The following is a 19,185-nucleotide window of genomic DNA, read 5'->3' as shown; positions in this document are numbered from 1 at the left end:
ATCACAAAATATCTATACTTTCAATCTTAAAGTTCAAAAGAGAATATTTGTTATTACATTTTACTTCAATTTTTATTTTTTATTTTTTTATTTAAGTCCTATGACATTGGTTAATCTCCCATGGGGCAGGTGGAAGAATGGCTAAAACCTCTATTTTTTGTACTTTATATCTTTTAGACATCAGAAAGACAATACAGAATAAGAGAACCCTATATCTCTTATACACTAGGTCAGGGGTAGGCAACCTTGGCTCTTTTATGACTCGTGGATTTCCAGAATTCCTGAGCCAGCATGGCTGGCTCAGGAATTCTGGGAGTTGAAGTCCACGAGTCATAAAGGAGCCAAGGTTGCCTATCCCTGCACTAGGTTGAAGGGAAGGGTGTCAGATAACTCCCCCCCCCAGAAGATAGATAGTGACAACAGGAAATACCAAAACTTTGACCTAAAACAGAGGCAAGATCTGAAGACACAAGGTGGCAAGGATTGAGGTATGAGACCTTCAGCCTTCTAACCGCATGTACTCAGCCATTTCTGACCTTATAACTTAACAATGTTCACCTCCCTAAATCTCATTTGTTATTCATATCTCTCTGCTAAATGCAAACAACCCTTTTACCATATACTAAGGAAAAGTCCTCATTCCCTGTGCTTACCTACCATGTTGCCTTTAGGCCCAGGAGCACCATCAATACCAGTGATACCCTATGAGAGGTAAACAACAAGATCATGAAAATTAAAGGGAGATTTTTGTTCAGAATAATATAAAATGAAACTATTTTTCAAGTCCAAACTGGAAAACTAAAATTCTAACCCTAATTATTCTGTGTCCATTTTGGAAAATATGATGGGATAGATAGAAATGGATGACAAAGAACATTCATCTACTTTAGCAAATTGACTTCTGTCTCTTAGTTCCTTCACAGTCATTAATGTTTTCTATCTCCTAATCTAGTCCTGACTTTAGGAACATTTTTTCATAATTTTCTCTCTTCCATGCTTTACCTTAATGATGCATGTTATGGCTCCACTGAGATTATATTTAAGGGTAAAACGCGCAAACTAAATAAACAGGTGATGTTGAATTTGGCAAATTGTGATTGATACTTATTCAGATTTTTTTTTTACACCATGATTAAAATGTTAAATGTTTTCATATGAAAGAGAGGAAAATAAGGATGAGAAAGAGTCTGCCACATACTCTTAATATACTATTACTGAAAGATCAGACATGTAGGTTCAAACTTCACATTATATTAGCTAGGTTCACTTCTTGGGTTAAATTAAATGTGTGCACTTGGCATTAGCTTTGAGTACTATGCAAATTCAGGAATTTGTCACTTATTCAATAAATAAACTAGAACATTAACATAAAAATGAAATGAAGTATAGTTTAATGTGATGATGATTCTAACTCATATGATTTCTTTAGGTTCTTTTTTTTGTATGATATGCACACCCAGCTACTAATTTATAAACCATGGATTGTGGCTTACCAATGTGTATGAATCCGACCAACAATGGTTCAATGAAAATATATCTTAGTGTAACATATGGACCCAGACAATATATCTGTTTTGGGCTTTCACCATTACACACTGCAATATCATAAAAAGAACTTAAAACCTAATTGTGAATTCAAAAACTAAGTAGTGCTCAAAAGTAGTGCTCAAAATCTTATGTTCAGGTTAAATTTCAAAACTTTAACAGTATTTAAGACTTATACACATTTTTCCTGTTGAAATTCTTCCCATTCATTGAAGCAATTGCCTGCTCAATCCCTGCTCAAATCTTCTTTTGAATAAAAGGGGACAGGGAAATTCATACCGGCTGGCCGTGAGAACCAGGATTACCTCGCGAGCCTGGCAAACCACGTACACCCTAGGAGAAAATATGGTTATAGTAGAAGACTTTGAGGAACATTGTTCAATGAAATATGCTTGCCAGAAACTTGGTTCCATTGAAGAAGAAAGGCATGAGAGCTGTACCCTTGTTACTGCCCCATTAAAATGGCTTAGTTTGATGCCATCTCAAAAAACCCAATGTATTTATTCCTGGTAGGTAGACAGATACTCACAGCTTCCCCAGGCTGTCCTCTGGGCCCTTGCACACCTTCAGAGCCCTTTAAAAACAAGGAAGAAATGAGAAAATGAGATATTAGGTTAGGCTCTTTCCACTCACCTACTCCCCCAGTTAAGATACATTCAAACTGGGCTTCCAGTTTGCAATCGCGACGCCGGCAGACCTCCGGAGGGAGCGCTCTCTCCGCTGTCTGGTTTTCCTTTGTCGGGAGACCCTGAAAAGGGTCGAAAGTCACCCTGGAGGGGCGACGACTGCAAGGAGGACCCTCGACAGATCGCGGAAGGGCAGCAGCCCTTCCATTTGATCTGAGGCAGCTCCTTTGGACCAACGGAGAAAAGATCAGCCATTAACATGGCCGATCACTAAGCCGTACCAGCCGAAAGCCAAAATCACCACCAAGCACAACGAAAGCACCACGGAGGAATTGGGTGAGACCTTACCTTACCTTTCTTGTACCCCAACTACCTTCCTGTAAAAACCTTTTGATATTTCTTCCCTCCCTTTAACATGGCGGCGTCTGCCTACTTGGGAAATTAAAGCTTTGAAAAGAAAAGAAAAGAATAACTAAACTAAACAACTAAAAAACTGGACTTGCACTCTCTGGATATTTGGGGTCCCAAAAAGTTCCCATTTCTACGGGGACCTATTACCTTATCTACTTGTTAAGTTGGGAAAAAAATTAAACTGGATAAAAGCCTAACTTGAGTTTGGAATAAGACTTTACATGCTATAGGGGACATCTTGTGGTGAAGCCTGGTATAGCAAGTGAATTTCTTTGACTGTGAGACCTGCTAACTACCTAGATTTGTCCTTGGCACTATCTAAAAAAGATAAGAACTTGAAACAGCTGGGTGATGAAAACAACTTCTAGGAATAGTGGAGGTGGACATTCACTGACTTTTATCAAAAATAGTCTCCACTAAAGGACTATCTGTAAACACCATAGAAATGAAGGAATACTACCCACAACTTAACTATAAACTTATACTGAAAAAAATCCTTGAAGCTACTGAGCTAATAAATTCCAGATTGAAAGACAAAGGTACCACCCTAAACTTATAAAATGAAGCCCAGATTTCAAATGATGAACTTACAATCCAAAAAGCAATAGAAGAAGAAGAAATTAATATCAAAGTGGACTTTAAAGAGCACCAAGTACAATCTACTGAGAACTTTGATAATCAAACCTTGATTTCAACTAAAAAATCTGCAATTCAAAAAACAACAAAAAGTGAAGAAAGCAACACTAAGATGGAGGGTGCTGAAGATCAACAAGCACAGCATATTGAGAACCTAGACAACCTAGACAATCAAACAACAATCACAACATTGGACATGACTTCTTACTTAAGCCAGATGAAACCGGAAGAAGAAGAAGACCAGACCGAGCTGATGACAAATATACTAAACCAAACATGGAGATTTGAACTATTAGGCCAACGATCCAATGATTACAAAAGGGCCAGTTCCTTTGAAAAATTGATAACTGGATGGTCTCCCTTGATTCAAATAACATGTGTAGGAATGAAGGGAGACCCACCTGAGGATTTAAAGGTACTGGCATGGAAGCCTGCTTGGCACAAAAAGAAAGCTAGAGTCAGATTTTAAAAATGGGATTTTTTTACTTATAATGGAAGAGCTTAAAATCTTACTTAATGGGCTAAGGAGATTTTAAAAGATATTAACTGAGTTAACATTTAGGACTTAGATTTACAAGGGAAATAAAAAATAGCCATTAGAATAATAATTTTGAATTATAATATGGAAGTTGGATTGAGACAATAAAGGATACGTTATTAGTAAGTGATGAGGTACTAGGATGAGAAATAGAATATATTTGTATAATAAAGTAAGAATCTATTTAAGTAAACAATATGTGTATTTTAGATATGACAACTATTTTGTAATGAAATAAGGGAAATTTGGGTTACCCGAAATCTAGCTACAATGAATGTTAAGCTAACTTGGAACACTGTAATTGAAATTAAGTAAAATTTTAAAACAGGATACAGATATGTACAAGTTAAAATATATTGATAACTGTCTTAACTGATTGAGTTATAATTAGCAATCTGTTAATTTGAATGTGATATAATAATCAAGGGAAATAGAGAGGGAATTCTTGATGATGTAACCTGAGACACGTATAAATATTTTGTTATTGGACTATTGATTACCCAATCACCACACTGCTTCCTTAATATTTGGATTTTTGTAAAATTGGAAAATTAATAAAATTTGTTTTTTAAAAAAGATACATTCAAACTGGATACCAAATGAGTAAACAGCTGAGGCTACTTTGACAAATCCATCAGAGAAGATTCAACTCTAAGTGGGAAATATAATCAGTACTTTGTCATTTTTGTTAAATCTTTGGATTCTGAAAATGATGATTCAATGTGTTTATATATGCTCTAGATATAATGGTAAGTTGAGGTTCAAATTAATTTTATATTGCTATCTATAGTTATATGGATGTTTTGTTAGTTTTTTGTAACAGTTACTGTAGTTTATTTTAATCATTCTATATTCCTAGGAAGGTATTCTGAGTGCTTTAAGGTTACTACAAGTTCTGTACTTAACTCAAAGATAAACATTGGCATTACATTTCCAAGGGGCCGTGGCAGTTAAAATATTGTGTAGTTGTAGTTCTTGTTTATTTAATTTTTATCCGGCCTTTAATATTTTTATAAATAACTTAAAGTGGCAAACTCTTTCCCCACAACAGCAACCCTTTGAGGTACATTAGGGAGAGGGGGAGGGAGGGAGGGAGGGAGGGAGAGAGAGAGAGGGGGGGGGAAATGATTAAAATAAACTACAGTAACTGTTACAAAAAAACTAGCAAAACATCCATATAACTATAGATAGCAATATAAAATTAATTTGAACCTCAACTTACCATTATATCTAGAGCATATATAAACACATTGAATCATCATTTTCAGAATCCAAAGATTTAACAAAAATAGATAGGAAACATGTATCCTTGATCCATTCCTTAAAATCAGAAATTTTAAGTAATTTTTTAAAGTTATATAAAGCTATCATCTTTGCCATGTCCCAAGCTAGATGGGACCACATTCTTCATGACAATTCTTCAGATATATTGCTAATATTTTCAATTCACTCTTTTATTACTTATTAAATTGAGTGGTTAGTTTCCAAGTTGTGCATCACTTAAGAATCCCAAAATTGCAGACACTTTAGTGGTTGCCATATTCTTTCATTAATACATATTTCAATTGTATACATTCCAAACAAATGTTAGAGGTTAGTCATATACAACATGCTATCTCTCAAAGTCTTTAAAAACATTAGAAGCCACCTGATTTAGTCTTGATTCTTTGTTTGGCCCAAGCATCACAATAAAGTATATCTCCCTATATTTTCAAATGTGGGTTATTCCATAACATCAATTTATCATGTGATTTGAAATAAGAACTTAATTGTTTATTTATTAATCACCAAATGCTTTAGCTTTCAAAGCTAAAAGACCAATATCCTTGTTCATAACACCTGGACCCCAAAACATGCCAAGATTTCATTAATGTTATATGCTGGTGCTCAAAATAGGCCCAAAGCAGGGCTTTTTTTCAGCCGGAACGCGGCGGAACTGCGTTCCGGCACCTTTTTCCGGGCCGGCCGCACCGGAAATAGCCCCTCCCAAATTTTACTTGCATCCTGTTCTCTAAAGGGGCGGTCCTAGGGTTTGATGAGGGCGTGGCCAGGTTTGAGTTCCGCCACCTTTTCTCCGAGAAAAAAAGCCCTGGCCCAAAGAGAGGAATAATCATAAAAACACTCATTCAAAAAAAGTAAAGATATTTAAACAAAAGCCAATTGATACAGTATAATTGGAAATCTGGAAGTTTGAAGCAGCTGTTATTGTAATCTCAGTTTGGCTAATGGTAGTCATAAAGCTTTAGCTGTCCATAACAAAATGTTCTTATTATCTTCTCTGCATAAAATATCTATTAGTAATTAACAACGAAGTCCTTCTTAAAATATATATTAATTTCAATGTAATATTCATTTTAGGGCAATCTTGCCTCAAAGACTTAATGCAATGGTTTTAACCATCAACAGAAACTGTATCTATATATTTAGATATATTCAGTTCAAGACACAGTACTGGGATGTATTTCAAAAAAAGATATAAATCCAAGTATTGTGTGAAATTGTATGAATTGTAAATTCTAATGTTTTAGAATAATCTAGAGGCATAGTAGATCCCAAAGGCAGCAAATCAGATATATTCCAATTATTAGTATAACCAGAGGGGAAAAAATATATTGTATATGACTTCAATAAACATAGGTAATGACATCACATAATTATCAGGAATAGTCATACTAACATCAGCATATATAAATAATTTATATTCCATATATTTCACCCTTAATATTTTCAGACTACCTAATAAAAGAAGTTAAGAATTTAAGTATAAAACAATATGTGTTTGTTTTCAACTCTTCTTTCATCATAGACTATTTGTCCCACGGATCTGTCTGCTAACTACTATCTGTCCACTGTTAAAAAATCAGGAGTCTGACAGCAATAAATTTTATGAAAAGATATAAGCTTTTCTAAGAACAGTTCATTTCATCACATGCATCAAGGGGCTGAATTGTTGTAGGATTGAAATTAGGATGAGGTGGAAGAGGGGAAAGGATGAGGAAGACAGAATGATTATGCAAATACAAGTTAGATAGGAGACATTTCAATTATCAACTATAATTGGTTTAAAATTATTGTGTTTGTTGAGACCTTTTATTTAAACCAACTATAATTGATTTAAAATCATTGTGTTTGTTGAGACCTTTTATTTAAACCAACTATAATTGGTTTAAAAATCATTGTGTTTGTTGAGACCTTTGTGATGTATATGAATTTAATAACCTCTCACTCAATTGTGCTAGTAACTATTTTTTTTCGAAGATGGTTACTTTGAGATCTATAAGGGAGTGTTCTGGAAAGTTGCAATGCTCTAATATTATTTTGTCTTTTTGTCTATTTTTCAAATCCATATGTAGGCTGCAATTGATTCTCGATGTTGTTCTGAGAAGCTATACAATTGACACTGGGCACTAACCAGGTCATAACGTAAACCTATGAAGAAAAAACATGATTTACAGAATACACTTCATTTATCGCACACTGTAAGAAAAAAAAATAAAGCAAACCAGCTTTCCTAGAAAGTGCTATCAGGCCCACCTCACTTTAGAATCCCTGATAAACGTCTTAAGAAATGCTGTTTCCCATATCACCTTTTGTGATATTAATTAAAATAAGTATGTCAAATGAAAATATTTTAAAGTTTTTAATAATTATAAGTATTAATAATATTAATACTTATTTGTATAATATTGCTTTAAGCTTTGGTGTACATTGCTCTGTCACTTGCCTGTGACTTAAATGTCCTAGATGTTTTGAAGTATTCATTTAAATATCTTGCTTTTATTGTTATTTCAGTAAAGGCTATGTTTGTTGGACCCAATTCAGTTAAACATATAGTGTCTTTTAAAGGCAGTCTTGTCCATCTGCGGCATCTGAGATAGACTTCAACTCCAGTTATCCCTGGTCAATTGACATGGAATTATGACGACACATGATTTGGAGGCCTCCTAAGTTGATGCGCTGGACTAGAAAACCCACCATCAGATCAAATGGCTCATAGTCCTTGATGGTTGAAATGAAAAATAGCTGTAAAACAGGGCAAGTCATACTTTTGCTGAGGACCATACTTTTCGGTCTTAAGAGGATCCTGGGAGCTGTCAAGTGGTGCCAGAGTGACATTACAATCAGGACAGGGAAAAGTTTTGGCCTATTTCTATAACTCTAATTAAAACAAAACAAAATAGTCAGCGATTGTATTTTTGTTTGATACCTTATTATTGGTTATTCAGAGCTGCTGGGTAGGAGAAAATGGAATTGTGATATTGCTGGCTTTGAATGAGCCTGAAATTCTGGCCTCTTTTAGGCTTACAATGATATGATAGTAATAAAAGTAAATAGGTGTGCTACTTTACCATTAAAATCATTAAAATATTAAAAAAGCAAAATCCACTTTACTGCTAACTCTTTTGTTTTAAGTATTTTACCCTATTTTGAAATAGAACTGTTAAGCTTAAATACTGAAAATGCTCAAAATATAGAGCATGTTTTTTAATATCTTTGAAATACTGTAAATCGTATGCTGAATTTTATTGGTTTGATTCTAGGAATCCCAAACTGAGCTGAGAGTATTGGGTGTAATCCACTGTTATAGAAGACAACAGTACACTCCATCTCTAAATGTTCTCCAAGATAAAAATGCTATACTATTGTAGAAGTCAAAAATAGCCCTAGCTCTAAAAGTTTTACAAGAAAAAGGTTCTACACTATTCTACAAGGCAACATCCACCCTTATCTAAAAGTTCACCCCCACTTTCAATCTATGCTTACTGAGCTTGGCTGTTTTCTTGCCGATGTCTCATTACCAAACTAGCATCATCAGTGCTAGTAATCCTGAACATCAGTGCTAGTAATCCTGAACATCAGAAAAAGGAAACAGAGCACCTATGCAATGTCTTGCAACAAAATGGATGCCCACGCAACTTTTTCGAAAAGTGACTGACTCAGTCAACCCAATATAGCACAACTAACACAAGCCATGAAAAGCACAACACTGCCATATATCAAAAAATCTCAGAAACTACCAACCAACTGTTGCAACCACATGCCATCACTGTAGCTCACAAGTCAGCCAACGCCCTCCAAAATATCATAAGTAAACCAAAAGACACAGCAGCCCCAGAAGAAAAAATAGGAATTGTTTACAATATAACAGTGTCAGAACTGCAATAGCCACAGGGGCCAAAAGGAACATCAATTAGCAGTCAAAAGGCATGATGAAAACTCTAATTTCATAACATAGTAACAGACTTAACCATAGTTTTAACTGGGAAACTGTGATCATCCTAGACCAAGACATGTCCCAAAATGCTAGAGAATTCCAGGAAGCCTGCCACTCAGACAAATTAGCCATCAAGAGACACACAGAGATCCACATCTACATACTCTTCAAAAGAGACAATCAAAAAGCCAAAAAGGAAACAAAAATACCTAAACACCTCCTCACCAGCAATCAAATTCAGATAAGCAGAGATTAACACCAAGATTTACACTAGACCAACAATCAAGAAGCAAATACTCCAGTCAAGAAACTACCAACGCAGACAACCAAGCTAACAGTAAACAATAGCCTAATTAAAGAACACTAAGTCCACTCCCCACCAACACCAACAGGGAAAGCCACTGGTATATAAAATGAAAGCAAATCCTTACTAGCACTAATGATGTTACCTAGTTTGTTAATGAAACGTCTGCAAGAAAACAACGAAGCTCAGAGAGTACCAAGGACCCCACAGTTCAACCCTGAGCTACAAATATTCTATCAGAATCAGTGCGTACCTTAGAACCGTCATTTCCAGGAGGTCCAGGTAGGCCTGGCTTCCCTATATCTCCCTGCAAAGCAATAAAGTGGAGAGTGAATGTTGGTGGTAGCTTAAATAGATGACAGTAGTATAGATATTAGGGTAGTCTTACACTGTTTCCCTTTTCTCCAGGGAGTCCTGGGAGACCATCAAAGCCCCGGTCACCCTATAAGAAAGGAAAAAAGCAGATTATTGACAAATATAGACCAGTTTTTCAGCTGATGGATGGAGATAGATAGATAGATAGATAGATAGATAGATAGATAGATAGATAGATAGATAGATAGATAGATAGATAGATAGATAGATAGATAGATTTGCATGCCTAATTTTACAGCAGCAATGCTCTTTGTCCTTAGAGCAATCCTACCAGATAAACAGTTTTTTAAAAAACATAAATTTTAAATTATACCCAAGAAATAGGTGCACAGAATGAGGGGGCAAAGTAAGGGGAGGACAATGTTGTCTTGATGATCTATTTGCCATGTTTTGATAGGCAACAATGGTGCCTCAGAATTTAAAAGGAAGCAAAACCTGAAAATTTAAAAAGAGGTTTAAATTTGTTGGATTGTAAACCAAAGGCAAGGATTTGCTATTTTTGTGACTGTGTATGTCTTGGAAACTAACAGCTGAGACAAATAAGATTCAGGAATTCTGTGGTTTAACTTTCAATTCAGATGAACTAAATCAGCTTCACCCCCATCTCCCTTTGTGCACTATGCAGGAAATTAAATGTAGTATTGACTTACTTTGTCAGCAGTGAGACTCTACAGATGTTGTTGAACTACAACTTCCATCAACCCCATTCTATAGAGTCAGCCATGAAGGATGCAGAGTTGTAGCGTGTATGGAATATCCCAGAGACCTAATCCTTGTATTGTAAAGATTATAGTAGATCTCTTTTTTTTACAAGATCTGATGGGAGAAGGGAAGAATGGATCCCTGCATTTTTTCCCCTTTTGAGCAATGAAAATTGAAAGCACTATGGGTATCAAAGGGACAAAGGGCTGAAGTCATCTTATTCCACATACTAGAGTACTTGTGTGTGCATGTGTATATGTGTGTGAGGGGGACAATGCATATGGTACATGCTGCCTTCAAAAATAGAACTATGCAGTTATGATTATGTGCAGTTTGGCCTCACAACTTGTATATGGAATTTCATTTTCATAAATACTAAAAACATTTATATTTTCCAAAGCTTTTGATTTTTTCATTCCAGTACTTAATAATTGCTCAGAGGAAGTTGTGCACACAAAGCCCCCACACACTGGATCCTCTCCATTCATTCCTTTATTATTATTTTTTTTAAGGCTACACAGGAGAATTCAATGACTTAATGATAAATGACACACAAATATGCAAAAGGCTCCAGTTTCAGTCTCTTGTATATTGAGACCAAAATCCAGGACAGCTGATGACAAATCACAGATTAGGTTGGCAAATTGCACAGTTTTCTATATTCTTACCTGTGAAGGCTTTGGCAGTTAAGGAGATATGTTGCCAATGAGCTACTTCAAATAGTATTCATGTTCAGGGAAGAATTATATCTTTGAATAATAAATGCTAGGAATCAACAACAAGGGGAAAGATTGTTGGTTTCCTACCCTGTTTGTGTACCTGTGGAACTGCCTGGCTGGCCAAATTTTGGAAACTAGATGGCTTAGATGGGCCTGCTTCTGATTCAATGGGACGCCTCTTAATTTCCTGCACAATTTCCTTTGAGTGCTGAATGGGTTCCAAGGCCACAGTCACGAAATGCGTGGGGGGGGGGGTGTTAAATTTTTACACGGCATGCATTTCTCCTGAATCCAACAAATTCAACATGAAAGTGGAAACAACATTTGATTCAGCTCTATTTGCACCCCATGATTGTGTTGCTATTGCAGGAAAGACCAAACCACCATGGGAGTGGGAATCTCAGAGCTCTCTTCCCCTCCTTCATGTGAATTCCACCCTACAATTAAGGTTTAGAAAACCTTGGATCCTGTTTCTCCTGGGAGTCCTCTGCCACCATCAGCTCCTGAACGACCCTTTAAACAAATGAAAAGGAGAAAAAAAGAGTGAGAAAAGGGGGCCAAAAGCAAGTATTCCTACAGATTGGCACCCATCCGTGTATCTGATGCTTACCCGCTTGCCAATTTTCCCTGGGGGTCCAATTGGTCCCTGTATCCCGGGGGAACCCTGTAATGAGAATTGAAATAAATGAGACCAACAGTTGCTCTATGTGTGTTTGTTTTCATATGAAAATTCACCTCCATTTGGGAAAATGATGTGCCTTGACTTAAATCTCATCTGGAAGTTTTGGCCATTAGTGGCAATACATATTTTACATTAACATCAATATAAGATCTATCAGAAAGGAGGTCTTATAGATGCCCTATCCTACTGATAAGAACAAAGTTGTAAGGAGCCCTGGTGGTGGAGTGGTTAGAATGCAACACTGCAGGCTAACTCTGTCCACAGTCTAGAGTTCGATCCTAATGGGTTCAAGGTTGACTCAGCCTTCCATCCTGAAGTCCCTTAAAGGAGGACCCAGATTGTTGGGGGCAATATGCTAACACTGTAAGAGATTGCTGTAAAGAGTGGTATATGTAAAAAGTGGCTGCTGTATGGAGTGGTATATGTCTAAATGCTATTGTTACTGCTATATTAAGATCCAAAAACAATTACCAATCCAGAATGCAACATCTTTTTTTTTAAAATAAATTTTAACTTTATTTCCAAAATTAAAATACAAACTTCAAAAAAAAAAAATCAAAACAACAAGCAAAGCAAAAACTAAACAAAACCAAAATGTATAAATGCATAAAAAATATACACACATATTGCCCCCTAATTGAATATTGATAAATATATTTCAACAATAATAGTTTGCAAAACAGGCCTACAATCTGTAAACTTGTCTAGCAATAGTTGCCCAACTAATTTGACCTACCATATATTTACTGGGGGGGGGGAGGAAATCAGTTAACAGGTAAAGCTAACAAAACTAAACTCCAAAGTCCTCTGTTGACAATCTATTATTGCATTTCACGTGCAGAAAGCCCACTATGGCTTCTAATCTTCCACTGCAATCATCATCTCTAATCTGTCCAGGGTCAAATATCTTTGACTGATTCTTAATAATAATGTTTTTTCCTTAAAATTATAACTGGGATATTTCCCAACAATTCCATCTCATTCCCTAAAGTCATAGTTTTCTGTTGTGAGTATTTCCACAACACTTGCTGTTCAGAAGTTTTTTGACCCAGTTAAACCACAACATCTCTTTAACAGTTGTCTTCTGACTGAATATACTATTCCATAATCTCCATCAGTTGTCTTAAGAAAATCTAGTTCATCACTCATCCCTATTGCTATCTCTAAGCCTTCATACCCCTTTCAGCTTTCTCCAACAGGCCTGCAATTCTCAAACAAAGCTCATTCTCCTTCAGTCAGCAACAAATTGATTTCCAATTGGAAGTCTAATTTAGCTGTATTATTTGTATCTGAGTATCAACCTTAGATTGATTTATGACTGTTGTTAAACCATCAAACAATTTATCTATATTTTCACTCAGAGCTTGTAAGTTGAAAATCATTTTTTAAAGCTTCCAAAAGGCTTTGAGATTACGTTGATATGGCTTTATTGTTGTTTCCATTTTTAATATAGTCTAAATTTCTTTTATACTGTAGCTGGACTTTCACAACAAAACATAGGCAATTCCTCTCAAGGACAAAAAAAAAATGATATTCCATAACAAAATGTCCGCAGGAAAAATTAAGATAATATTTCCCATGAAGGAGAGTAAGTAGAAACAAAAGAGAAAATTTCCATCTAATCAGAGAGAGAGAAAGATAAGAGACCAGAAATATAGTATATACAAAAGCAAATTTAAAAAGGCAAGTTCTTTTTAAAATTAGTAAAATACAAAAGCCTTGCAGTGGTGTGGTGCAGATATAAATCAAATCACATCACTTTCACTACCAAAGAGAAAATCTTTATACTGTTGGTTTCAACATGGCAAAAACAAGTGTTTCTTAAATCCAAAGCAAAGCAACAAAAAAGATAAAAAGTTCACAGTATAGCAAGGGCTATAAAAATAAATCAGCATTCAACCATACGCTTCATTAAAGATGTAAGTCAAAAGCAAAAAAGAAATTCAAAACAAGATGTTTAAAACCTAGGCCTTAAAAAAGATGCTGACAGGAAAAGATGGAGACCTGACCCTCCAATCGCTCTTATCAAGAATCATGATTGTCTAGATTCATCTTGAATCATTCCTAATTGCTCACATTCAAATCTGGGGAGTGTGCTGCCAAAGTCAGCTGTTTGTCAGCAGGAGAAAAATTTATCCTACCACTCAGTGTGCCATTTCCTGGAGGACTCCAGAATGCAATATCTAAACTATCAATATCACCAATTACATTACACTTGTTATTACATAATAAAACTATTCCAGAAAAAGAGAAGATTTTAAAGCCTATTCCTATAAATACTTATCTCTTCAGACCCATAAGAAAGACTTCTTGTGTGTATCCCAAACTTTTGATTCAAGAAGGTGGAGTCTTCCTCATTAGGAATTTTGCTCTTTGGAGCATATTCTTGAGAAAGACTTAGTACTTCATTCCTTTCCTGATGTTAGATCAGAAGAAGAGAACTTTCAGATTTTCCAGACAGTGTCCTCTCTGTTAATTCTCAATTTCCATTTATAAGATATGTCCATGGATTATGGACCCTGAAAGTTGTTTGCGAGAGCTACGGATTACTTATCAAAATTGTAGGTGATCAAAAATCCAAAATTACTGTATGTTTAATCTTATTTCATTTCTTTCTATCCTCTGAATGCATTTTATGATACATTTTTTAAAGGGGAGGATGGGGCTGAAATAGGGTACAATATAAATCATAAATAAATAAATCACAAATAATTTTCTATCAATCAGTGGTAGGACGAGGGTATAATAGATAATATATCAGGAAAATCTTGCAAAAGACCTACATTTCTTCAATAATTTTGTACCCTAGGGATGTATTTTTATTCCATGAATGGTAAATGTTTATGATGAGGGGAGGGAGGGAAAGAAAAAAGAAACTGATGGAAAAAAAGACTCTTTTACTTACTTTGCTACCAATGCCAGAATTCTGTCTGCTAAGGACAACCTAAAAGCCTTCTCATCTGAGCATGCCAGGGGAAAAGATCAGCATGCTTAAAATGGCTACAGTACACGTTCCAAGTTTGAGGGAAGGGATGAATTATTATCTGTTTTGCAAAACTGCTTATTTCATATTCAGATTCAATTTTTATGCAGTTCAATAAGGAAGAGTACAATATAATAGGCAAAGTAAATCTATCAGGGTAGAGAAATTTTAATGTGAAATGTATACTGTACAAAACTATAAAATGGACAGCAGATAAACAAGTGCAAGAATAATGAGGGAGAGCCACTTTGGTCTAAGCAGGGGTGGAGAACTATGATCCTTTTATAACTTGTGTACTTAAATTCCCAGAATTCCTGAACCAGTCTGGCTGGCTCAGGAATTCTGGGAGTTAAAGTCCACAAGTCATAAAGGGGCCATAGTTCCCCACCTCTAATCTAATGGTTAATCACCAGGCTAGAAACAGGAGACTGAGTTCTAGTCCCACCTTGGGAACAAACTCAGCTTGGTGACCATGAGTCATTCATTCATGAAGAAAACCACTGACAATATTTTGCCAAAAAAACTGAAGGGATTAGTCCAGGCAGTCAATGGCAGTCAAGACTGGCTTGAAGGCACAAAGAGAGAAAAGGATGAGAAAGCCTGAATGGAAAAGAAACTGGACATCAGGCTGGCATTTTTATACTTCACATTTTACCAACCTTGTGTCCTCCAGAGGTGTTAGATTTCCACTCCCAGAATTCCCTACCAGCAAAGCCCAAGCCCCTCCTCTCCATCTTCAGCAACCAACCTGGGGTCCGGCGTCACCCGAATCCCCTTTTTGTCCTGATTTTCCTGGTAGACCCTGCAGAAATCGTATTGTAAGTAGGTTAATTTCTTCCATAATATTCCAAAGATGAACAATCCAACCACAGTATACGGTATATATATATCCAGGATTTGATGGGGGAGGAAGACTATTCTATCTGTTATTTTTTTAAAAAAAAATCAGCAAAATAATACATATGAGGGAAAATTTAGGCATTCTTCTCCTGAAAACATTAGATTCTCCTTGAACAGAAAGTGATACATATTATGATATCGTCTACACACTCAATTCCTATTCATTAATGGAGAGGTACGGGGAATTGTGATTTCACACAGCATAAGGTAAATTTGGGGGAATGGTCTGGAGCAAAAAATATAGGAGCTAAAGTTGTTATCATCTATATCTGTGGGAGCTCCACATTTGCCTAAGCCAATTAATTTTCTATATGTGAACTGCTATTATCTGATATCAGCAACAATGCAGTATAAAGGGAAATCAGATAAAGACATTACACCCCGGTATGGTTTTCTCTACCCACTTTGCACCTTCTGTGTTGCATGGGGAAAATCCCATACCTAAGATCAATATAGAAATACACAAAATTTAGCAATTCAGGAATGGTTATGTTTCACAAAACATAATAATTTCTCCTTCAAGACCATACAAATTCTTCCCTAGTCTATGCCATTTTAGAAAGACCTAGCATGTTCCAAAGGAGGGCTGAATTTCTAAAAACTGCTAAATTCTCCCCAAAATGGCATGACCCAGAGACTTCATGGTTTGGAGAGGAACTAGAATATCTTGAAGTTTTCAGAAACATTCCATTCCTCAATCCCTGAATTTTGTACATTCACAATACAACACTATTAAGATCATTTGTAGCTTGGCGCACAAATAAGTTTAGACAATTTCAGGAGATTAAAGTTCTTTTCAATGTCTATGGAAGAAAAATGCTTGTGTGCCACGTACTACTTTTTTTCTATGAAATCTGTTATGTGCTGAAGAATATTTCATTTCAGCCCAAATACAGTACACAGACGTTACTAAGCTAACCCATGATTCACAGCATAGAGATGAGTATGAAACTCAAAACTTTCCTAAAAATATACCCTATTACTCTCAATTTATAGGACAGCTTTGAACAATCACATTTACTCACTAGTGGTCCTGGCCTTCCCGTGAGTCCCATTGGGCCAGGAGGCCCTTTCATGGAAAGCTGAGAAGAGAAAGAAAATGATGAGCTGTAGTAAAATCAAAAGGAATTGGGAAGAAATTCATTGAGTAATTGTAAATAAGAAGATGCTGGCTTGAGGTAGGTGTTTAAAGTGGGAGAAAAAAAGAATATTTAGGTAGCAGTAGTTTCATTCATCTTTATTCTTCTGATTGTACCATTATAGCCGGAGAAGTGGACAAAATGAGTTCAGGAATGATCTTGGTTTTGCTTGGTTTTAACTAAGCCAATTTCTGTCTAATTCAAATGAATGAGAAAAGGCATGTTATTCATCTTATTGTAGGGCATGATTACATCATTAACCTAAATTAATTATTGAAAAGATCTTCTGTTCTTCAAATGAACTCTCAACCCAGGTGCAGATTTAATTTAGGACCATTTTTTTTAAAAAAAATATATTAAATCGATCAAATCAGTTCTCCATTGGGCTGGGTGAAGATTTTGTTTCTCTTCCATACTGTATGATGATTTATCTGCTTAAGTCTGATTTACTATATTCCTTGAAACAGAATGTGAATATTCTATATGGAAAACCTTTAGTGTTAGAATGGGTTTGCATGACATAGGTAACACAGTTGCTGCACCCTGAGGTAAACATACACTGCCATGAGTGACAACTGGCAACATAGACACCATGATCAAATGGAGAAAGTTCATTATCAGTCTGGAGTCATTATCTGCAGTTTTCTATCTTCTAAGGGGTGAGTGGAGGATTGTTATTTCACATTTCAAAAGTGTGAAATAATCAGAGAACAGGAGTTCCTAGAGAGGTTCATTTTTTGTGGGGGCTGTTTTAAGCACTTGATTTATATTAGTTGCAAAAGGGGATGCTAACCCTCTATGATTCCTCTCTTCTACGTTTGCTTGTTCTCTTCCAAGACTGCTTGAAATGGATAATCTGATTAATTTAAGTGCAAAGAAATGCAGAATCTTTAGGATGGAAACTTTGTTTAATTGTTTATTGTTTGTTTGTTTGTTTTGAGCCAGTTTGGACATGTTCCTGCTGTTTTCTTGGCAAGATTTCAGAAGTGGTTTGCCATTGCCTCCTTTCTGAAAGAGTTCCCAAAGTCACTCAGCTGGCTTTGTGCCTAAGGTGGGACTAAAACTCATGGTCTCCCAGTTTCTAGCCTGATGCCTTAACCACTATGCCAAGCTGGCTCTCTGTTTTATACAATATACTTTTGTTTATACATTTCACTAATTCTGTGCATGACCTGGTGAAGCAAACATAACCTTACTGAGGGAATTGAGATACTGCAATTTAATGGATGATGAATAGATTAGGAGAGTGATTTCAGTAATTTGATTAGCTGATGTTCTGTGATGAGCCACCTGATTTAGAAATCACTTGAAAACCTGCAATATTATTATTTCAATTTATTCACCTATAATTCACATTTGCAAGGTCAAATATCTCAACATTTCTGGATGGCATTAAGAATTTGAGAAGAATATAGAACATTATCCAGAACAGAAATAAAAAATGAGAGAGGGCGAGAAAGAGAGAGAGAGAGAGAGAGAGAGAGAGAGAGAGAGAGAGAGAGAGAGAGAGAGAGAGAGAGAGAGAGAGAGAGGTGTTGAGTGTTGGCGCAAAACAAGTTGACTACTTAGAGAATTCAAGATTTAAGACAAAAAAGCTCAACATATGCACATATATTCATACATTTGCCCACCATGCTTACCTTGGCTTGCTGTAAAATAGCCTGGGCCTGGGCCTCCTGGAAAGATACTGAAGGGCCTTTAAGTAAATCACCACGAAACTGGAACTGGAAATAGATTGGTAACACAAATTCAAGGAAGAGAACAATGGAATATTGAGGCTATGGCTAGATAAACTAGATGGCAATATGCCATTATTATGACACTACTACCCCAAAAAAGCAAATCTTCATATCTACCATCTTTAAGTGAAAGCATCACCCACATTTATTAATTGAAATACTGCTTTGATGTTTATTTAGTGTCAGGAGGATAAAAAATGGGTTCAACTATAGAAAACTCAAAACGTTCTGGTTTTGAAGATTATCAACTCTTCTGTTCTTAGAGAGGGATGAATTGTATATTTGAACTTAGCTCATCGGTCTTCAAACTTTCCATATCAAAATCCTTTCCATATCAAAAAAAACTTCCCTCCTGGATACTTGGGTCATAGTAAAGGTGAGTTCCTCTTGCTCCGTTTCTTATCTAACCTATATTCTGGGATCTTATTTTATAATCAATGTCAACACATTTTTGCACCTGGAATATACTCAAAGGATCTGGTCCACGACTCGGCGGAAAATCAGGCGGCGGCTTGGGAGACAACTGCCGCCGCAGCATTGGACCGAGTCGTGCCTTTGCGGCCTCTGACCCGACGTGGATCTCGACCATCTCCTTGGTTTACCGAGGGGCTGAGAGAGATGAAACGTCGGAAAAGACGCCTGGAGAGCAGTTGGAGGGCCAGCCGAACCGA

At 36.1% G+C, this 19,185-nt stretch overlaps 1 protein-coding gene across 1 annotated transcript in view; it reads right to left on the bottom strand.

Moving 5' to 3' along the window:
- Positions 1–19,185, bottom strand: part of LOC107290209 (collagen alpha-1(XI) chain-like) — a 124,777-nt gene that overhangs the window by 50,853 nt on the left and 54,739 nt on the right. The window contains exons 13-22 of the mRNA XM_029284705.1: positions 18,416–18,499; positions 16,662–16,718; positions 15,485–15,538; positions 11,682–11,735; positions 11,531–11,584; positions 9,664–9,717; positions 9,529–9,582; positions 2,075–2,119; positions 1,825–1,878; positions 658–702 (exon numbers count right to left, since the gene is read on the bottom strand). Of these exons, the coding sequence (XP_029140538.1) occupies positions 658–702; positions 1,825–1,878; positions 2,075–2,119; positions 9,529–9,582; positions 9,664–9,717; positions 11,531–11,584; positions 11,682–11,735; positions 15,485–15,538; positions 16,662–16,718; positions 18,416–18,499 (555 nt within the window). The remainder of the gene's footprint in view (positions 1–657; positions 703–1,824; positions 1,879–2,074; positions 2,120–9,528; positions 9,583–9,663; positions 9,718–11,530; positions 11,585–11,681; positions 11,736–15,484; positions 15,539–16,661; positions 16,719–18,415; positions 18,500–19,185) is intronic.

This window comes from Protobothrops mucrosquamatus, unplaced genomic scaffold (genome assembly GCF_001527695.2).
Source record: "Protobothrops mucrosquamatus isolate PMUCROS unplaced genomic scaffold, P.Mucros_1.0 scaffold857, whole genome shotgun sequence".
NCBI lineage: Eukaryota > Metazoa > Chordata > Lepidosauria > Squamata > Viperidae > Protobothrops > Protobothrops mucrosquamatus.
Note: the sequence above shows the minus strand (reverse complement) of the source record. Positions and strands in the feature narration are given on the sequence as shown.